The 21,135-nt window shown below is 59.9% G+C and overlaps 1 protein-coding gene across 7 annotated transcripts; it reads right to left on the bottom strand.

Annotated features, from left to right (window-relative positions):
* Nucleotides 1-10: 10 nt before the first annotated feature.
* Nucleotides 11-21,092, bottom strand: CELF6 (CUGBP Elav-like family member 6). 7 transcript variants are annotated; one of them, XM_080395196.1, is made up of 13 exons: nt 18,098-21,092; nt 14,978-15,060; nt 8,834-8,882; nt 7,190-7,318; nt 6,977-7,056; nt 6,360-6,503; nt 5,814-5,958; nt 5,584-5,733; nt 5,194-5,256; nt 4,225-4,305; nt 3,964-4,107; nt 2,692-2,847; nt 11-2,419 (listed from the first exon to the last, which is right to left on the bottom strand). In XM_080395196.1, exons 1-12 carry the CDS (start codon nt 18,351-18,353, stop codon nt 2,720-2,722), a joined length of 1,452 nt encoding a protein of 483 aa, XP_080251322.1. In that variant the 5' UTR covers nt 18,354-21,092; the 3' UTR covers nt 11-2,419; nt 2,692-2,719. The 7 variants fall into 7 exon arrangements, with proteins under 7 accessions (XP_080251322.1, XP_080251323.1, XP_080251317.1 ...); XM_080395197.1 differs by having other exon boundaries at nt 7,190-7,315; XM_080395191.1 differs by lacking the exons at nt 14,978-15,060; nt 18,098-21,092 and adding an exon at nt 13,492-14,971.
* Between the last annotated feature and the right edge of the window lie 43 nt (nt 21,093-21,135).

Raw genomic sequence — 21,135 nt, 5'->3', positions numbered from 1 at the left:
CTCAGGGATGGGACAGCACCAGGGCGGGGCCGGGGCTGGCCGAGACTCACCTGCAGGAGGGGAAGGCGGCCTCCCAGGGATGCGCTTTATTTTGGCCCAAACCGATCCCAACGATTACACAGATGCAGGCAGTGGCAGCACGGCTCGTCCCACTCCAGCCAGACCCACACGAACCCGCCGGGATGCCCCGGGGCTCGGCCCAGGACCAGGAGGCGGCGGAGGTGGCGGGGCTGGCGGAGGCGATGGGGTGCCACCGCGGTTCCCCATGCCCCAGCAGCTCTCGGGTCAATCGCAGCAGCACGAGGCCTCGGCAGTGAAATACCAGCCCTTGAGAGGTGGCATCAACCCAAAGGCGCCTGGGGACACCGGCCAGCCCGGCAGGGACACAGGGATCCCCTGCCAGGCGTTCGAGGGGCCCAGGGATCCAAAACAATAAAAATGAATCCCCCAACCCAGCCCTTCACTGCCCTGCGGGAGCCGGGGTGTCATTACCAACTAGGGTTTCAAAAGAAAGTTAAGAATTGACTTTAAAAAATACCCCAGTTTGGGAACAGTCACTGGCTCAGACCTGCCAGGCTCATCACACCAGTGGGTGCACTCAGCGTCACCTCTGCAGTGTCCCCTGCCCTCAGGGAGTTACAGAGGGACCCCAACATCTGTCCACGACTGCTCATCTCCAACTGGCTGCGTGATGTCCCCAAGGGCCACCCAAACTGGGGCAGGGGGGGCATCAGGCAGGTGGCTGTCCCCTCACCACCCGCCCTGCCGGCTTACCCACTTTTCTTGCTTGAATTTGTGGGGTTTAGGGTTCTTCTGCCCCCCTTAAATAAAAAATCAACCAAGCCCCTTTCCCCCGATCACCGCAGCCGCTTGTCTGCGGGTGCAGCCACCGAGGGGATGTGCCAGTGTCACCCAGAAGCTCCCCATTGCTCAGCCAGAAGGTGAAACCATGGGGCCAGGTCCTGCCCTGGTCCCCTCCGCAACTGCCATGAATTCCTTCAGGAAACGGTAATTCCTGGGAAAAAGCAAATACGAGAGACCCACCCTCCTCCCCTGGTGTCACCTCGGCCCAGCCAGGGTCGGGCTGGTCAGAAAGGGGTTCCCAGCGTCATCTTCTCGGGGGAGTGGGGGTGACAGGACACGGCAGCAATTGCTCCAACGAACCAACCAAGGTGACGATTTTGACAAAATAAGTTTATTTTGCTTCGCTTTGTTTCTGCCGAAACCTCACATTTTTCTTTTTTTTTCTTTTTTTTTGGCTGAAAAAAAAAAAAAACCCCAAAAACCCCCAAAACCAACCGAAAATGCAAAGAACCGCATCGCTTCGCCCTCTGCCGGAGGCGACCGAGGGGCTCTTTTGACCAGCTTGACTCCCCCCCCTGCCGGCTCCTGCCAGGGCCGCGGGGCTGGGGGAGCCACCACAGCCCCCCAGAAACCCCCCTCTGCATCCCCCATCCCTGGCCAGGAACTGGCCCCCAAAACCGAGCCCTTGAGCCCCACAAATCGGCCCCCCAAAACCGAGCCCTCTAGGAAACACTTGCAGCTCTTAACACCCGAGGTTTTTCTCAACCTTCTTAATTTCTGGTTTGTTTTTCTTCTTCTTTCCTGGTTTTGTTTTTTTGTGTGTTTTGTTTTTTTTTAAATTAATTTATTTATAGATATATTTAAAAAAAGCAATAGTCCTTTGGTCCCTAAACTCTAAGGAATGATATGACTCTGAAACAAGTAATCCTATGTCCCTGTGCCAGTGACAAGCAGGGGGAAGCGTGCGTCCCGCCACCCTGCTCCATGGGATATATATATATATATACTTATTTATATATATCTTCTATAAGTCCAACATACTTTGATCCTTTTTTTTTCTCCCCCCCACGATGTGGGGAAAAAGAAAATCTTGCCATTTTTCTTTTCTCCAAACAAGCATCCTCCAGGTGAAGCGCCCGAGGCTGGTCCCATCCCACCGGCTTTGGTTTAAGAATCCATTTGGAGCCTCTTTTCCTCGTTTCTCCTGGGAAATCAGTAGCAGCAAATGAGTGCTTTAAAAAAAAAAACAAAGGTGGATCGTACCCCGGCTGCCCGGGGCCGTCGTCCTTTCTCCCAGCGAGGGATTCAGTGAGTCCCGGCGAGCGGCCAGCAGCAAATCTCAGCCCCGACGCCGCATTGCTCTCCTCCTTCCTTGTCTTCCTCACTCTCTTGTTCCCGTTAAGTAACAAACAAGACCAGTTTGGGAAAAAAATCAAAAAAGAAAAGAAAAGCTACGACCAGAATGGCTCTCTTCTTCGCCGTTTTCTCCATCACCTCCTCCTCTACTTCCTCCTCTTCCTCCTCCTCCGGGATGTGTTGCAAAGAAAGAGAGTTACAGGTTTGGATACTGCACTTGGGGAAGGGGAAAGTCGTCAGACACCGCGGGACGCCCGACCTGCAAAACAGCAAAGAGGCCATTAGTCTGTGTCCTGGGGGATGGCGGGAAGGAAGGACCGAGGGATGAGGGATGGAGAGGGGGTGCCAATTCTGAGTTTGAAACACACGCACAGACAGTCCCCGGTGCAGAGACGCCCCGGCACGCACACAAGGACTTTCCTGGAGCAAACACGGCACCCGCGATGCTCTAGGTGAGCCAAGCCCCACTGCCAGGTCCCCTGGAGCATCGCAGTGGGGTGCTGCAGGGCCAGCCCCGCCGCAGCCCCTTACCTCTCCGTAGGGGCAGGGTGAGCAGGGGTCAGTAGGGTCTGTTGGCATCTTTCGGCCGCTTTAGCTGGACTTTTAGCCTCTTCATGCCGATCTGGAAGCCATTCATGGCCTGAATGGCCGCCTGAGCGCTTGTCGGATTGTCAAAACTGACAAAACCTGGGGGTGAGGGACGAGGCGTCAGAGGAGTTCGTCACACCACAAGTTACCGCTTTACTTCAACCGAGGCGCTGAAATCCCACAGGATGCTCCTGTGCGCAGCCTCCGGTGGAGCCCCAGTGCTGGGGTGCTGGGAGAGGGGCACTGTGGGGTAATAGCGCAGCCCCACATTGCAGGGGACTGGGTGATGAGCTGATGGCATCTTTGGGGACACCAAGGTCTGCAGGGACATGGAGGTGACAGGGTCTGTGGAGACCAGCGTAAGAGGGTCCACAGGGACACCAGAGTGGTCTGCAGAGGCACTAAGGTGATGGGATTTGCAGGATCACTGGGGTGACAGGGTCTATCAAAGTGATGGGGAATGCAGGGACACCAAGGTGAACAGGTCTGTGGGGACACCAGGATGGGATGCATGGGCTCACAGGACACCAGGGTGACAGGGTCTGCAGCAGCACTGAGGTGATGGGGCCTCCAAAGACACTGGAGTGACAGGGTCTACAGGGACACCAAGGTCTGCAGTCCTGTGGAGGTACCAGGGTGGGGACACCAGGGTGACAGGTCTGCACACCAGAACATACAGGTGGCAGTGGTGGCACTCAGCCACATCAGCAGAGCAGACATGGCAGTGGCAAGTGGTGTGCTGGGCTAAGGACACAGGGGACAGCATAAGAGGGGACGGCAGGAGGCCACATCCTTCTGCCCTGGCATGGTGCGGGACAAAAACTGGCCCTTTGGCTTTGGGACAGACAGCCGTGTTGCTCCAGCCACCATGTGGCTTCAGTCACCTGTCAGTGCTGCCTGAGCTGGACCCCCGAGCTGGGGCACTGGGGAGAGCCGGACCCCTGAAGTGGGGATGCTGGGGAGAGGCAGAGCCCCAGGCTGGAATGTCCGGGAGAGACGGATGCCTGAGCTGGAACATCAGGGAGACCTGGACCTCCAAGCCAGAGACCAGGGAGAGCCAGACCCCCAACATGGAGACTGGGGAGAGCTGGGATGTCGAGGACAGGAGGACCCCTGAGCCAGGATGTCAAGGAGAGCAGGACCCCTGAGCTGGGGACTGGCGAGAGCTGGACCTCTGAGCTGGGACATCAGGGGGAGCCACACACCGGGACTTACCAAAGCATTTACTCTGGTTGGTGGCACGGTCCACAAAGACTTTGGCAGAGATGACATTGCCAAAAGGCAAGAACATCTGCGTGAGCTCCGCATCCCCGAACTCCTGGGGCAGGTGATAAATAAACAGGTTACAGCCTTCGGGACCTGGGTGACACACAAAGGACAGCCACACATCAACCATGAGGTAGGGGGTCACCCCTGGAGGGGGGAGCAAGGAGTCACCGGCCCCATCATGGCAGGGTGCCCCCCACAACCCCTCACCTTCTCGCTGCTGCTGCGGGATGATGGGTGCTTGCTGGGGAAAGGCTTGGCTGATGGGTGCGTAGGCAGTGGGATACGCTGCTGGGAGAGAGAAACACAGAGCTGAGACCCTGGTGCCTGCCCCAGCCCCACGAAGGGCTGGGGACAGGGATGTCCCTTGCTGCCACCCTTGATGGAGGTGCCTCTCCTCCCCCAGGGCTGCTGGCTCTGCCCTTCCCACCCCTGCCAGCATGGCCCCAGCCTCGCTGCACGCCAGGGATACAGGAATGGCTCTCCCAGGAGCGACGTTGGTGGCAGCAGTAATACGGCCTCAAGGTTGAGGAAATCAAGCACTTTTGGCTGAAAAAACTCAACAATTTGGGGTCCGAAACTTGATTTTTCTGTCAAATCTGAAAATTGCTGTTAGTGCTCGTTATTAAATGACTGCCAGGCTTGATGTACATCCAACAGGATGCTTTGACTCCCTTCTCTCTGCAGCCCATCTCCTTGGCCATCAGATTTGGCCACATAACAAACATCCAAGGATTTTTGATGTCTTGGTGCCTCCATGGCCATCTCTACCAGCAGGCTGGCGTGTCAGCAGGATCCAGCATGGAGCAGGCTCTCCATCACTGCCCAAACCTTGCCCCCTCTCCTAGGTACCACCGCCAGCTCTCCCCCATGGAGTTATTTCAGCCCCATGGGCATTAAAACTCACTTTCCTCCATCCAAAATTTGCATGGAGGGCCATTTGGGGAGTGCATCTGTGTCACTGGGGATGAGGGGATGGCGCTCTGCATCAGCGTCACTCCCATCGCTGCCCCGCAGCTCCTGGCAGGGTACGGCACCCTGTGCTCACCACATTAATTTGTGCCCAAGCACATCGCTCTAATCCTGTGGTTCAACCCCAGGGTAACGTTCACCCCCCAAAAATAAGGGTGAGAAGCAAAGAGGGGAGAGAGAGGAGAAGAGCAAAGCAAAGTTTGAGACCTGCATAGTGCTGCATGCCTGCGTAGGCTTGCTGGAGGGGATCTGCCACGGTGGGGCTTTGAGCTGGGAAAAGAAAAGGAGAAGGAAGAGAGAATAAGCAAGAGAAACACAGGGACGAGCGGCTCCCACAAGAGAGGCTCTCAGTCGGGCACTGCCGCGGAGGGGCAGGGCTGCTCCCTGCCGTCTCACAGAAGGCAGGAGCATCACACTGCTCACAAAAGCGGCGCTGCCACGGGAGGAGGGATTTCGGTGGGGATCAGCGCACGGCTGGTTCATCCAGCGCATTCCCGAGGTAGGGAGCACCCCCGGCACCTGCCGCACGAGCCAAGCATGTGTCCCCAGCCCTGGGGGAACGTGGCAGAGAGCACAGGCAGATGCGGGGAGGGTTACCTGGGTAGGGGTGGATGCCATTGGTGTAGATGGTCTCCGAGGTGGGCTGCCCGTTGGTCTGCGGTGGCAGTGGGCTGAAGCCGTTCACCCCAATCGGCGTGGCGATGCTGGGCACGGGTGCCGTGCTGATGCCGGGGGGCGTGCTTGTACCTAGTGAAGGAGGCATCAGTGCTGGCAGCCCCCTCTGAGGATGCTGAGCAGGATGGGGGGCAAACAGAGGGGGGTCGTACCTGAAGAGGGGGTGAGGGGGGCAGCCACCAGCCCACTGACATTGAAGGCAGCCATCTGCTGCATCTGGGCAGCGGCAATGGCAGCCATGGGGTTCAGGCAGGTCCCCTGCGCAGCTGCCATCAGGGCCGCCTGCTGCTGCATGATCTTAAGGAAAGAAAGGGAGGAATAGGGGAAAGCGAGCGAGAGGCAAAGAGAAGAGGGGAGCAGGGCAGGATAAATTAGCATTCCCCCTCTGCATCCACGCATAGGGGCTCGGAAGGATAAATGCCACCCACCCACTGCTGGACCCAGGGACAGCAGGTCATCTAGGTGACACTAAAAAGGGTGATATACGGTACTGCTGCACCCTACAGCCATGCCACCCTCACCTGGGGAGGGGGTGAAGCCCTCTGTTGTGCTCCTAAATGGGGATACACCAACCCTGATGGGCATCCGTACCCACTGGCACCGGTACAATCCCACACAGGCTTTCACAGGCAAGAACAGAGCTCCTCACGCCCAGGGCTCCCCTGAACCCCCAGGTCCCGGCCAGCGCCAGCTCCTACCGCTTGCGTATAGGCCCCGTAGGCGCCAAACTGAATGGTCATGGGGTTGAAGATGCCCAGCTGTCCTGCCATCTGATGCATCCGCCGCAGGGTCCTCTCCTTATCTGTGTCCGCAAACTTCACCACCAGGCTGGACGAGGCACCCTGAGATGGGGGGAAGATGGGGCCAATGGTGGGACCCTGGCAATGCCCCTGAAATGTCTCCCCATTCCGGAGAGGGACCTGCTGGCTCGCAGCAGCCGCAGCATCCTTGGCCCCGGGGATGGTGCCCGGCTTGGCAGCAGCAACCAGCGATCAATACAAGGTTTAATTATAGCTGTTTTTTCTCCCCAGCGGCAGCTCCCTGACCTCTGTTTCCTTTTTTCCCTCCTCGTTCACAATTTTGACCTTCGGCATTAAATTAAACAGCCCCTTTCTCCAGCACAGAGGGAATGAGCCCTGCACACCCACCTCCAGGGCTCAGTGCCCAGGCAAGGATGAACCTTGGGGTGATCTGGCCAACAAATTGCCAGTCTGTAGGATTTTGATCCAATTAGACAGAGGATCAAATTAGCTGGTCATTGGATTATGCAGGCAGCATGGGGTTGAACACAGCAGGGCAAGAGCCTGGCACTTACCGGCATGGTTTGGCTGCCGTGCAGGCTGTTGATGGCAGCCTGTGCCTCAGCGTGGCTGCCGTATTTCACAAAGGCACAACCTAAGGGCAGAAAGGGGACATGGGAGAGGTTGGATTCAACCACTGTGGGAGCCAGCGCTGCCCAGCTGGCGGCTCACACCCTATGTGGGACCCGGCGACCCACAGGGTGCTCACCTGGCTCCCCAAAGCCCACCTTTGCTGGCTCCGTCAGGCCCTCGGAGGATGGTGCACTCCTCAATCTGGCCAAAGGGCTCAAAGAGGCGCCGGACATCATCCTCACTCTGCTGCTTCCCCAGCATGCCCACAAAGAGCTTCCTGTCTTCTAAAAGCAAAACCAAGCCCGTCAGAGAGTGGGATGTCACTCACCATCCCCTCCCCTCATCCCGTTTGCAGACAGTGCATGGAGGGGAAAGAGCCAGGTAACACCAGAGCCTGGGGAGGGAGCAATGCCGATCCAGCAGTAAAGACGCAGGGTTTATCACCTCCATCCTACAAAACACTCAGGGTGAGAAAACCTCTCCTGCAGGAAAATTGCTAAGGGGTGAAGCTGAGAAGAGCCGGCTCCTGCTTCAGGGAGCGGAGCTAGGGCTTCTTCCAAGGATGGAGGAGCCAGCTTCCCTGGCACTGATGCGGGATGCGACTGGGAAACAAAGAGACCCCGCAAAACAGTGGTGATTGCCTTTGCATGATTGACTTGCAGAATAACCCGCAGCCTCTGACCATGCCCAGGGGACATAAATAACCCAAACACGAGAGAAGGGAGAGTAAATAATGAGAATTTCATTATTATTACCAGCATCTGTCTTGCACGGCCGCGCGCTCCCACCGCGCGCTAATGGCATTTGACAAAGAAAATAAGGTGCCCTGTCAAGAGCGTTGCCGGGGAAATAAATAAATAATGGCAGGAGACGATTAATGCTCTGTCCGTTAAGGTACCAGGAAAATTAGTTAAGGGAATAGGGCTCATGTGTTGTCTAGTTAAACATAAACCATCTCCCAGTGAAGGCGGCTGCGGGAACGGGCTTGGCAGCCGAGCATCGCCTCCTGGGCAAGGGGGACAGAGCCGGGCGCCTGAGCTCACTCATCGATTTTTAATCCTTCACCAATTACGCTCAGTAAGTGGGTAATTTATTTGCCAGGTCCCTCTGGGACGTGCCGGGACCAGCTTGCAGCGTGTTTAATAATGTGTTTTGAACAGGGGGGATATCTACCCCAGCCATCCTGCCGAGGGCGGGCAGCCCCACGCAAGCATCCTGCACGTCCGAGCCTGCCTACGCGCCCAGCACTTGCTTGTGGCACCAGGAACATCAGGGGATTTTGATCCGATTCCTGCAATTTTGCCCAAATTATCAACTCAGCCTGGAAATGCTGCAGCCCCGTGAGCTGCAAACGCCTACGGAGAATTTGGGGGGGTGGCAGTTTCTGTTTGAGAGGGGCTGGGGCCAGGCATGGCCAACTCCTACACCTCAACTCTGTCAGGGTCCCCACAGGCAGCTCTGGGCAGGTAATTAGGTTGTTTGATAAACGAAGAGCCTGTCAGAGAGCAGCTGGCTGGCACTCTGCCTGGCATGATGTCAGGACATTCATGGTATGACATCAGGATGTTCTCGGCATGACATCAGGACATTCCCCCCAGATGGCTGAGCAGGGAGAGCAGAGATCGCGTTTGCTCTGTGCTCAGGTTTGGATGCCACTGGGAAAGGCAGCTCCTTTCACAAGTTTCTCTGCAAACAAACCTCCCTGTGGCAGATCCCCGATGCCACCATGTCCCCCATCACCCCCCGGATGGCCCTGCACCCCCTGCCCACGCTGGGCAGCGGGGGAAGGAGGGACCTACCTCCTCGGCCCTCGCTGTCGGCCGGCTTCACCTGGATGGGGCGGTTCATCTGCAACACACAAGCGGAAGTGGATGGCCAGTGACGGTGCTGTGCCCCCCTGAACCCTTTCCATGGGGAAGAGCAGGACTGGGCCACAGGCTGGCACAGGCAGCCAGGGTGGGGAGCAGGGGAGGGACCCGCAAGAACATAGCTGAGGCTCGTGGCCACGCTGAACCAGGGATGCCACGGGTGGCAGATGACACTATGGCCCCAGGGATGGGTACCCACCCGGTGCTGCAGGTGCCCGCCAGGCTGCTGGTGCCAGCCTTGGCTGCCTGCCCGCTTTCCTCGACTGCAAAGGACTGCAGAGGCAGCAGCAGCACCCAGACAGCCCCAGCCCCTCTGGCAGCACCACCACTGCTCTTCTTTTCCTGATTCTCACCCAATTTCAGCCTCCTGTGCATTGCCACTGTGTGTACCCACAAGCGTGACACGCATGTGCAGCAGGACATGCTGGGCTGGTGCACACGTCCCTGGCCCGCTGCCCTACAGAGCCATTTCTCCTCCTCTCTCCCCCTCCTTTTTCCCCTCTTTTAGCCGAAAAATGCTACAATTACGGCCGTTTCCACAGCAACAAGCGTGCTTCCCCCGCGATGCTGCGGAGCCTGAGCCATGTGCTCGATGGGGTTGTCACGGCAACGGCAGGATGTCACGCATGACAGGGCGGGTGTGCACACACACATACACGGCTGGAGCATGCACAAGGACAGCCACACACATGCGTGCTGCTGTCACACCCATGTGGGTGTGTACCCCCACCCCGGGGGTCCCCCTGTGCACCCCTGGAGGGGTTCCCCAAATTTAAGGGCTGGGTGGGGGCAGTGCCAGGCCCTCCCCCCCCCTCCCCCCAGGGTGAGGAAGAGGATGGCTAAGGAAGAAGAGGAGGAAGGTTTCCACAGCAACCACCTCATCTCCAGGGAAACGCAGGGAGAAATGTCAGCGCAGAGCTGGGGATGGTCCAGGGCGGGGACCAAGTCCCCAGGAGCCATGGGGTAGCACCAAGGGACACAGGGCCACCCGGTTGCCCTCATGTCACCGGTCCCCAAACATCCACCCCATCCCCTGCACCAGGGTAGGATCCGGCTCACCCCAAACCCAGGTGGCTGTGACAGCATGGAGACCCGTAGAACCAACATCCCCCTGTCCCCCAAGTCCCTGCCAAGGCCGGGAGGAGGGAACCTAATTTTTTTTTTTTGGGGGGGGGGGAGCTGCTGCCCCCCCCTCCACCGACCCACCAGTCACATTTCCTAGTGCAATGGCCTTTGATGGAATAAATTTCCCATGCCCACTGCTGTATGCTTAATGTAATAAACCCAGCAAGTATGATTTAGAATAACATTTACGGAGCCGCAGAGTGTCATTTTGATGTGTCTCCCGTCTCTGCTCGCCGGTTATTAAACTGTATTGATTCTCCGGGAGCGGCTGATGTTTATAAATGTCAGGCCTTGGGGACCAGCTAACCTACCCCAGGGCTGCCGCACCGCACCAGGGAGAAACCACCCTGGCCTGTGGACCCCCCCAAAATGGGTTTTTGGCACCCCCAGCATCGCTCCGTGCCCTCCCTGGGGTGCTCAGTGCCCCCCTGCACTGGCTCCCCTGGCACCGGCAGATGGCATGGGCACCCAGACCTCCCCTGTGCCCACCTGTCCAGCTGTCCCCACAGCACCCCTGCACCATGCTCCTGTGCCCACACAGTCACCCAGCCACCCACCACTGCCCAGCAGCCCTCCATCGATCCCCCAATACTCAAACAACTACCCACCCATCTCCTCCTGGTCCTCACACCCATCCGCCCACCTCTCAGCCCCTATCCATCCGTTCACCCATCCATGACACCCACACAATCACCCATATACCCATCTCCCCCCAGGACTCACCCGCCAATTCACCCATCAACACTCATCCCCATAGCACCCTTCCATATCCCCAACACCCATCCATCCCCCATCCACCATCCACCATCCTTCCACTCCCACAGCACCCATCTCTCCACCCCCACAGCACCCACACATCCACCCATCCATCCCCCAACTCCCACTCATCTTCCCTGCATCCTCGCACACCCCAAGAATACACTGGCACATCCAGAGTCACGTGAGACCCTGTCTGGGGTGTCCCAGCACCCACCAGCCACTGTCACCCATGGGTGCCCCACAGAGCCCCAGCTACAGCACCCCATGGCCAAACCACTGGTGTGCTACAGCCCAAGGGGGTCACTGCTGGTTGCTAAACCACCTCCTGACTGCTCAGGCACTGCCCCCCACCCAAACGCAGAGCCCCGCAACAGCCTGGGCATGGGGGAGAGCCAGCCCAGGGTCAATCACTGCCAGGGGACTGGCCCTAGGGAACAGGGATGCTTCTCTGGCCCTTGCTTCTTCCTCTGTGTCCCCTCCTCCTCCTGCCCAACAGCCAGAGGACCCAGCAGGCCACCATGCATCCAGTGAGCTGAGGTGGAGGCACTGGGTGATGCTGGAGCAGCAGGTGCCCATAGCAGCCTGGGGGGCACCCAGGCAGCCAGCACCCAGTGCAGGGAGACAGGTGCTTGGGTACAGGCAGCCACCCATTACAGGAACACCCTCCCATCATGAGAACACCCTGCCAGAGCCCTGGGGTTGAACTCACAGCGAGGGGACACAGCCGACCTGGTGACAGTTACACCCCCGTGCAACCCTGCACAGGTGCACTACCATCCTAGCACACCCCCACACACAACTGCACATCCCCCACAGCCACACTCCCACTCCTGCACACCTCTTGAGCACAATCTCAGCCCCACACATAGCATCCTCTGTGCACATCCACCCACCCACAGCTGCACATTCGCCTCAGCATCCCCCGCACAACTGTACACCTACACAGCCGCATGCTTGCACCCACACAGCCCCATGCGCAACCGTACATCTGTCCCAGCATGACTGCACACCCACGTGCAGCCACACACATCCACCCCAACCCAGCCCTGTGTACACCTGCACACGACACCCCTACACCTGCACACCCTGAGCCCACAGCCCTCATGAGCACCCACCCACTCACAGCCACACACTCACACAATGCCCACAGCACCCTTTCCGCAGCTGTGGATCCCACACAACCACAGGCCTGCACCCCAGGGTGCGCAGCCAGTGCCAACATCCATGCCAGGCAGGGACACAATGCCCTTCGCCTCAGTTTCCCCATTGCGGCAACGGGACCCACAGTGGGACTGCCGGCAGCCCTGCAGACACACAGACACCCAATGTTGGATGCCACCCTTGGATGGCCACGGCTCCCCCCCAGCAGCACCCGCACCCCATCTTCACCACCACCCACGCACCCCTGAGCCCTGCGCACACCTGGCCAGCTCCCCCACCGGGCACCCACAGTGTGGGAACCCATGCAATACCTGTACGCACACACGCACTCTCTGCTCCCTGCTCACACCCAGTGTGTACACACACACATGCACACATGCACACACCCACCACTGCCACCCCTCAAGGCCCAGGTACACCCACACTCCATCACCATGAACACAATCGCTGGGTGCAAAGACACCTTTAGCTTACACACACACAGAGCCACGGACACAGTTGCACATCAATCACCCTGGGTGCTGCCACTCCCCATCAACACCCACTTGTGCACACCCCAGGTGCAAAACTGTACCCCCGCAAACACACACGCACACACCCCTGCACCATCTATGGGTGCAACACCCCCCCAGACACATCCCCTTGCACACCTGCAACCACACACACCACCAACACACAAACCCAGGCTGGAAAAATACACCCTTCGGCCAATAAACACACACACAAACCCATCCCTGGGTGCAGATACACCTTCTTCACTAACACAGGCAGGCACACACTCTGTCCCTGCCCACAAATACACCCTGCTCACCAGCATCCCCAACAACAACAACATACACCGTTCCTGGGTGCAGATACACCCTCCTCACCAACACCCACACTCACACACAGCATCCCTGTGTGCAAGATACACCCTTTTACCCAACAACCCGCTGCCTACACCCTCCCCATCCCTGGATGTAGATACACCCTCCTCATCAACACGCACACAAACAAGCTCACAAACCCCATCCCTGCGTGCAAATACACCCTGATCACCTACAGCCGCCCTGCCAACACACTGCACCCCATCCCCGGGGCGCAGATCCTCCCTCCTCACCAACGCAGGCATTCACACCCCCCTCACCAACACCCCTCCGCTCCCCTCCCCGGGTGCAGACCCACCCTCCTCACCGACACCCACCCTCGCACACAGCACCCCTGGGTGCAGGGGCACACCGCTGACCAACACCACCCCATCCCCACCCGTGGAGCAGATACACCCATGGCAGCAACCCAGGCATGCACACACCCCGCCTCGGCGTGCAAGCGCACCCAGCTCCCAGCGCCCCTGCCCGCCCCCCGGCCCCGGCAGCAGGTACAGCCCCCGCGCCGCCACCCCCATCCCCGCGGGCAAACACCCCGGGGCAGACCCCCCCCGCGGGTGCCGGCAGCCCGCACCCCGCAGCACCCCTACCCCGCGGGTGCGGATGCCCCAGCACACAGGGCGGGCCGGGCCGGGCCGAGCCGAGCCGAGCCGGCGGCAGACAAAGGCGGGGCCCTACCTCGATGCAGAGGATCTTGGACCCGGCGGGCACCCACAGCACGGGCGGCCGCGGCCCGGGCGCCGGCACCTGCGGCAGCTGCATGACCCGGCCCGGCCCGGCCCGGCTCGGTTCGGCTCGGCTCGGCTCGGCCCGGTTCGGCTCGGCTCGCGCAGCGGCGCGCGGGAGGCGGGGCAGGGGGAGGGGCGGCCGCAGCCCCGCCGAGCCGGGCCGAGCCGGGCCGGGCCGAGCCGAGGGGAGGGGCCGCGATGGGGACACGCCCCCTCCCCGCCTGGGCACGCCCCCACTCCGCGCCGGGGGCGGGGCCTCGGCAGGGCAGGGGGGCCCGGGCCGTGGGGGGTGAGCACAGCCGCGGGGGGGGCACAGGCGCCGAGGATCTGTACACAAGCAGAGAGGGGTGTGCACAGGCAGAGAGGGGTGTGCACAAGCACACACGGCTGTGTATATGAGCACACACCGGTGTGCACAAGCAGAGAAGGGTGTGCACAAGCACATGGGTGTGTGCAAAAGCGCACAGGGGCGTACACAGGCACACCAGTGTAAACAAGCAAAGAGGGGTGTGCACAGCTACGGGAGTGTACACAAGCGTAGGGGCGCATGTACAAGCACAGGAGTATGCACAGCTGCAGAGGGTGTGTGCACAAGCACACGGGGGTGTGCACAGCTGTAGGGAGGGGGTGTGCACAAGCAGAAGGGTGTGCACAAGCATAGAGGGGTGTGCACATGGAGGTGTGAGCACAAGCACTGGCTGTGCACAGGCACAGGCGTGTGTGCACAAGCACAGGGGTGTACACCCACAGAGACCTGCCCAGATGTGGCTGTGCACCCCAGCAGATGCACACCCAAGCACCGCTGCACGCACACACACACAGAGGGGTGCACACAGGTGTGTGCCCACGCAGAGGGATGTGCCTGCACGCCCACGTGCAAGCATGTGCTCACACAGGCCCCTCTGCTTGCCCTGACACAGGGTGCAGGGTGAGAAGTGAGCAGCTACAGCAGCCATACATCTCGCACATGCGTGTGTGTGTGGAGAAGGGGACACAGGCAAGCCCATGCCCCGCAGCAAGGTATAATCCCCCACCTCCTTTAGGTTGCCAAAGCGGGCTGATAACTCTTAAACCTACTGATGCACAGCACTGCCAGTGAGAGTGTGGTTCAGGAAGCCACGTCCCTGTGAACCTCATCCCCCTCTGGCAGCTCCGCGCACCCGAGGCAGGGATTGATATTCATGGGCCCCGGCGCTTTCCCCAGCCAACCAGCGGCCCTATTGATTTTTATTTAGGCGAATAATTAAATATTTATTTTCACTTTGTTAAGCTCGGGAGGTCGGAGCCCACAGAAAGCGCAACAGCACACGGGCGGCAGGAAAATCAATGCCTCGGTTTGTGGCCACTGGAAGTGGCTCCTGCGCCCGTGCGCCAGGCAGGTGTCACCGTCCCCTGCCCCAGCTCACCCTGACATCCCCCCCCCCAGTGTCACTTACCCCAGGCAGCGTCTTCTGCTCATGCAGGGCGCTCTGTGCCTTCAGGGCCGAGTCACGGGCGCAGTAGGTGAGGAAGGCACAGCCTGCGGAGACGGGGAGATGGGATCAGTGTCCAGCCCGGCACCGCCACAAAGCCCTGGGCATGTGGAGAGCCAGCAGCACAGCTGATATGGCACTAGGGTGTCTCAGCACCCTGGCACCCTGACATCCAACATCCTGGCACCCTGGCACCTGACACCTTGGCATCCTGCACCCCAACACCCTGGCGCTCTGACATCTAGCGCCACGGCACCCTGGTACCCAGCACTCTGGCACTCTGACATCCAGCACCATCGTACTGTGGCATCCAGCACCCTGGCACACCAACATCTAGCATAGTGGCACCCTGGCACCCCGGCATCCTGGTACCCTGGCACTCTGACATCCAGCACCCTGGCACCTAGGTGGGCGCTGCTCCCAGCAGGGCCAGAGCTCAGCCCTGAAACAGGGTGGGAGATGGAGCAGCAGAAGGACGGAAGGAGCAAGGCAAGAGCAGGCAGCGAGTCTTGCAGCACACAGGCAGCAGCACTCCAGCCCCAGGCTCTGGAAAAAGCTGCAGCCGAAGCCTCTCCAGGCTTCGAGGCCACGCATCCCTGCTTGCTGCCACACTTCTCCTGGCCCTAAGAATCCTCCTTGGGATGAGACTCGTGTGGTGAAGATGCTCTGGCTCCTCCGACATCGCGGCGCTTCGGGAATCAGGAATACGCCTGGGGCGAGGTTTTCCCACGCTGACTCACGCTGCCGAGCCGCTCACTCGCCTGGAGCTGGCAGCGATGAGCGAGCCCAGGGAACAGGGTCCAGTCCTCTCCCCTCCATCTCTCCCATTCCCATGGGAGCATCCCGGGTCCCCATGCGGCTGCTGCACTGCTCCCTCCCCGAGGGCTCCCCCCCAATTTGCTGGGGTCACATCCAAAAGCATCTGAAAGTGATATTAAAACAGCAGCAAAACAGTTTCCCTTCAACAAAGTAAATATTTAATGAATAAAATTGACATTGATGCATTTTTAATATTGGCACAATTAAATCCGCCAGCTGATTAAGTATTAATAACTCTTAATAAGTACAATCAGTGTGCCTGGGAGGAGAGGGAGCACAGCAGTGGGGTGGGGGGACACCGAGGGATGGGGACCCTCACCCACCTCGGGGTGTTGGGGACATCTGCCCTCACACGGAGCAAGGAGAGATCTCCCCTGGTTAAATATTATCCCACTGCGGGTGGAAGGGGGAGGTCAGCGCAGCAGCTCACGTCAGTCCTGGTGCCATTTCCAGTGTTTACCATCTGTAATCACATTGACTTCCTCCTCTCCAGTCTTTTTTCCTCCTTTTTTTCCCCCCTTTTCCCCTGCAGGGGACAATGTGGACAGTGCTCAGGTGTTCCAGGAAGTTCGGAGGGCTGGAGCAGGAGCAATCCTGCTCTGGAGGCTTGCCAGGAAGAAGGATGCTATTCAAATTAGAGGAGTGTCTGCAATTAAATCACACATCTGGGCCACAGCAGCTGGAGCCCACACTGGAGGAAGTGCCAAGGGGGCCTGGCAAGGTGTGAATCCCATTGTTTGGGGCTCACAAGCAGCTTCAGAGGTACCTGGAGACATTTTGAAGGCCATGGTGCCGAGAACAATGGCGTCTGGGCAGCTGCCCCATGGCCTAAGGGCACCAACGTGGCGGCATCTGCAAGTGCCAAATTTCATCTTCCCAGAAAGTCCTTGCGAAAGGGGCGCTGCCCGTGGCACAGGGGCTTGGTGACAATATGCGGAGTGTGAGATCCCATCCAGGTGACACTCTGGGTGCCCTGACCCTGCTCTGGTGCCACGGAACCCCAGCTCATGGTTGGGGGTTCTGCAAAGACCTTGGCAGCGCAGACGTGAGACCCTCAGTGTGCCACTGCTTGAGGTGCCAGGTGCTCTGCACCCCATGACAGGACACTAGCCAAGCCAGCAGCGACCCCAGTCCTGCCGTGTTGCAGAGACTTGGGGCATAGCACAGGCAGGGGGGCAGGCAGGTGGGTGCCCTCATCTGCAGTGGGCGCCTGTATCCTGGGTGGGTGCCTCCATTGCAGGGGTGCCCAAAACGCACATGAGTGCCCCAATGCCAGACAGGTGCCTTCAACCCAGGCAGGTGCCCTAAACACCATTAGGGTTCTCCCAGCCCAGGGGTGCTCTGGCCGCAGGGGTGCCCCCAAGCCAGACGGCAGCTCCCAAGCCCAGGCTGACACCCTAACCCCAGGTGGGTGCTCCCGTATCAGGCAGGTGTCCACATCCCAGAGGCACCTCCATCTCAGGTGCCACTGCCTCAGGGGTACCCCAATCTTAGGGTAGCAGCACACCAGGGTGCTCCATACAGGGGTGTCCCCACCTCAGGGGTGCCCCATACCAGGGTGCCTCCACTTCAGGGGTGCCCTCACCTCAGAGGTGTGCCATGCTGGGATGCCTCCACCTCAGAGGTGCCCCATACCAGGGTGCCCCACCTCAGGGGTACCTCCACCTCAAGAGTGCCGCCAACTCGGGGTACCTTCACTTCAGGGGTATCCTCACCTTATGGGCACCTCCAGATCAAGGGTGCCTCCACCTCAGGAATATCTCAACTCAGGGGGACCCCACCTCAGGGGTATCCCCATCTCAAAGGAGCCCCATCTCACGGTGTCTTCACTTCAGAGGTATTTCCAGATCATGGGTGCCCCATCTCAGGGTGTCCCACCTGCTGGGTGCCTTCACCTCAGGGGTGTCCCACCTCAAGTGGCACCTCATCTCAGGGATGCCCCATATTTGGGTGCCTCACCTCAGGGTGTCCCACCTGAGGGGTTCCTCACCTCAGGGGTACCCCTATTTTGGAGCACTCTACCTCAGGGTGTCCCACCTGAGGGGTTCCTCACATCACAGGTGCCCCATACCCAAGTGCACCACCTCAGGGCATCCCACCTCAGGGGTCCCCCTGTTTTGGGACTCTCCACCTCAGGGCGTCCCACCCGAGGGGTTCCTCGCCTCAGGGGTGCCCCACACCCGGGTGCCCCACCTCAGAGCGTCCCCCCGCCCCAGGACGCCCTGCCTGGTCGTGCCCCGCGGGCAGGCATGGAGCCCTCTGTACCTTTGTGCATGCCGGTGAAGCGATCCTTGAGGACGGTGAGCTCGTAGATGCGGCCGAACTCCTCGAAGAGCGGCTTGAGGTCGCTCTCCTCCAGGTTACGCGGGATCTGCCCCACGAAGAGCTTGATGGCGTCGTGATCCTTCATGGCGATGGCGCCGGGCGGGCGGCTCAGCCCGTTCACCCGGCCGCTGTTCGCGGTGCTGAACGCCGCCCCCGCCTCCGCCGCCGCCGCCACGCCGCTGCCCGCCGCGGCCATGGCCCGCTCCGCCGCCGCCGCCGCCGCTGCGGGAGGCGCCCGCCGCCCCGCCCCGCCCCGCCCCGCCCCGCTCGGCGCCGCTCGGCCCCGCTCGGCTCGGCCCGGGCCTCTCCGCTCAGCGCCCCCCACCCGCGCGCGCGGCCGCCAGCGGGCTGGTGACGTCAGCCTGCCGGCCCCGGCGAGACGCAAGGTATTAGCATAATGAGCGAACGGCAGCCAATCAGGAGGGGAGGCTGGCAGCGGCGCGGGGTGCCCCGGCTCCGCCCACTGCTGCCCCCTGCCGGGCTGGTCCCGAGCCCCGGCGCCCCCCTCGCCAGCCGCCCCCCGGCTGGGCCGCCCGAGGGGCTGAGCCGCCCCCTGCCCGCACCTCTGCGGCCCTCGGTAGGTTCCAGAGTTAACAGCCCGCTCCGCCCCACCAGCCGCCGCCTCACAGCGGGACTTACACGCGCAGGGAAGGCTCCAAAGGGACAGCTCTGCCACCTCCTTGCATTTTTCGCCTCGAGGGGCCCCCCGCCGCCCCGGCTGCCGCCGTGGGGCTGCCCGAAGGGGAGGGAGGGGCAGCGCTTCCCCCCTGCACCCCGAAAAATCTGTAATTACAGCAAGCGCAGTCGTTAATTACTCTAGAGCAGCAGCTGAGCTGGGGGTGCCTGGCTTCCCCAGTATGCTGCCGCGCGTGAGCAGTGGTTTGCAAGCATGTGTGAGCATGTGTGCAGTGTGCACAAGTGTGCAAGTGTGCGCATGTATGTTGCAAGCATATGTATGTGTGTGCAAGCTTGTGCAAGTTATGCTAACACGTGCATGTTTGTGCAAGGGTGAACAAGCGTGCACACAAGCATGCATGTTCAGGTGCGTGCAAATGTTTGCATGTGTGTGCAAGCGTGTGCGTGTGCAAGCGTGTGCATGTGCTACAAGTGTATGCATATGGTTGCAAGACTGCGCACGTGCGCAAGTACATGCAAGAGTGTGCACAAGCACATGCAGCTTCATGCCTGTGTTGCAAGACTGTGCAATGGCATGTAAGCATACGTGTTCATGCATGCATTTATATGTGTGTGCAGGCATGTGCATGAGTGCATGTGTTTGCAAGCGTGCATATGCACATGTGTACAAGCATGTGCACAGGTGCACATGTTTGCAAGCACCCATGCGCATGCAAGCAAGTGCACACAGCTGCAGGTATGTGCCTGCAAGCATGTGCAAACCTATGCAAGTGTGTCCCAATAAAACCTACTGGACAGGGACGGTGCCCAGGGTGGGCACCCATGGGTGGGTTTTGGAGGCGCGGAGCATAATCCTGCCGAAATCCGGGGGTTTGGTGGCTGTTCTTCGCTGCCGCTTGGGTTTATTTTTAAACCCGTTGGCCCCGAGTGATTCACACGCTGCCTGTTCTCTGCTCCCCGGCAAGTTCCACACGACCAAAATAGATGTTCTGGAAGGAACGGGCCACACGGCGAGGCCGCGGCAGGGGAAAGCGGGGTGCTCCCTCCCCGCCAACGGGGATCCCAGCCTCTGTGAGGGTGACAGTGTCACCAAGCTGCCCCCGAGGCGGTGGTTTTGGGGAGATGCTGGTGCAGAGCCCCTGGAAGTGGAGCCCTGGGGCGATATAACCCGGATTGTAAATAGCAGACTTCGGTGGAAGGTGCCGGGCTAGGGTCCCCCCCCCGCCACCCTGCTGGCATTGGAGCATCTCAGGGCCTGCAGGCTCCTGCACCCAGCTGTTGGCACAAGGGAGCCCAGCAAGCCAGGGGACAGGCAGGGCGAGGACAGGGAGCTGCCATGTGACAGGGAAGAGACCCTCCGCATGCACAGAGCAGTGCCCTGGGAGCTGAGCACCCTACCGGGAGCAGAGCACCCTCCCCAGCGCCAAGCTCCCCCTTGCCCCAGCCTCACCGGCAGCTGCTCCCTGCAGCAACAAAAGCACCCAGCAAAGGTACTAATTTATGCTGCACTAGGGAGAAGAAAAGGGAAAAAAACAACTTTAAAAAATAGGAGGTGTTAATAACCCCCTTCCTCTGTGCCTGCCACCCCATCTGAGCCCTAAGCACTGCATCTGATCAGCAAATTATGGTATCCCGGCTGTCCTTGCCCTGGCACAGCTGCGGGAAGGGCACAGCAGTGGCAGCCACGCAGAGGTGGAGCAAGTGGCTGGGTGTAGAGCACCGGAGGCCAGCAGCCTGGCCCCCAAGGTAAAGCTTCTGCCCCACAAGTACCTGAGGCACGTGCGCTGTAGAGCACCGCTTCCCAAAGCCAGCCCTAACTGGTGTCACAGGGACACTGCGGGGTATCAGCAGGGGCTTGGGTCGGAGCATGACATGTCCTCACAGGGGTGAGAAGCTTCTGATCAGCGTTTGCTGGTGCCAGGTCTAGCGGGGAGGAAGGAGCATTAATTACACCAGGCTTTCGGAGCTCTTTAGGATTTGACAGCCTCTGACACCCCAGCAGAAAGAAGCACCATTTAGGTCTTTTGGGTTACTCAGTTTAAGACACTGGCCAGGACTGACTGGCAGGTGGCCGGGCACCCCCGGCTCCCTCCGCTCAGCCCTAACTCCAGGACCAGGACAGCATTCATAACCAAAGCAACAGAGAAAAGGGGCACACGTTTCCCACACAGACTTGGAAGAATCAGAGCAGCATCTTCCCCCAGGAAACAGGGCACAGGAAGGCAGCCCTTCCCCTCCCATCCTGAGTAGGGGGAAAAAATATCCCTCTTTCCCCCAAATCTGGCTAAAATTCCCTGCTCCAGGGTGGTTGGGCTCCAGCGTCTGGCTCCCCCACCCTTTAA

This window comes from Falco punctatus (assembly GCF_963210335.1).
Source record: "Falco punctatus genome assembly, chromosome: 7".
Classification (NCBI taxonomy): Eukaryota; Metazoa; Chordata; class Aves; order Falconiformes; family Falconidae; genus Falco; species Falco punctatus.
This window is presented reverse-complemented; position numbering and strand designations above follow the sequence as displayed.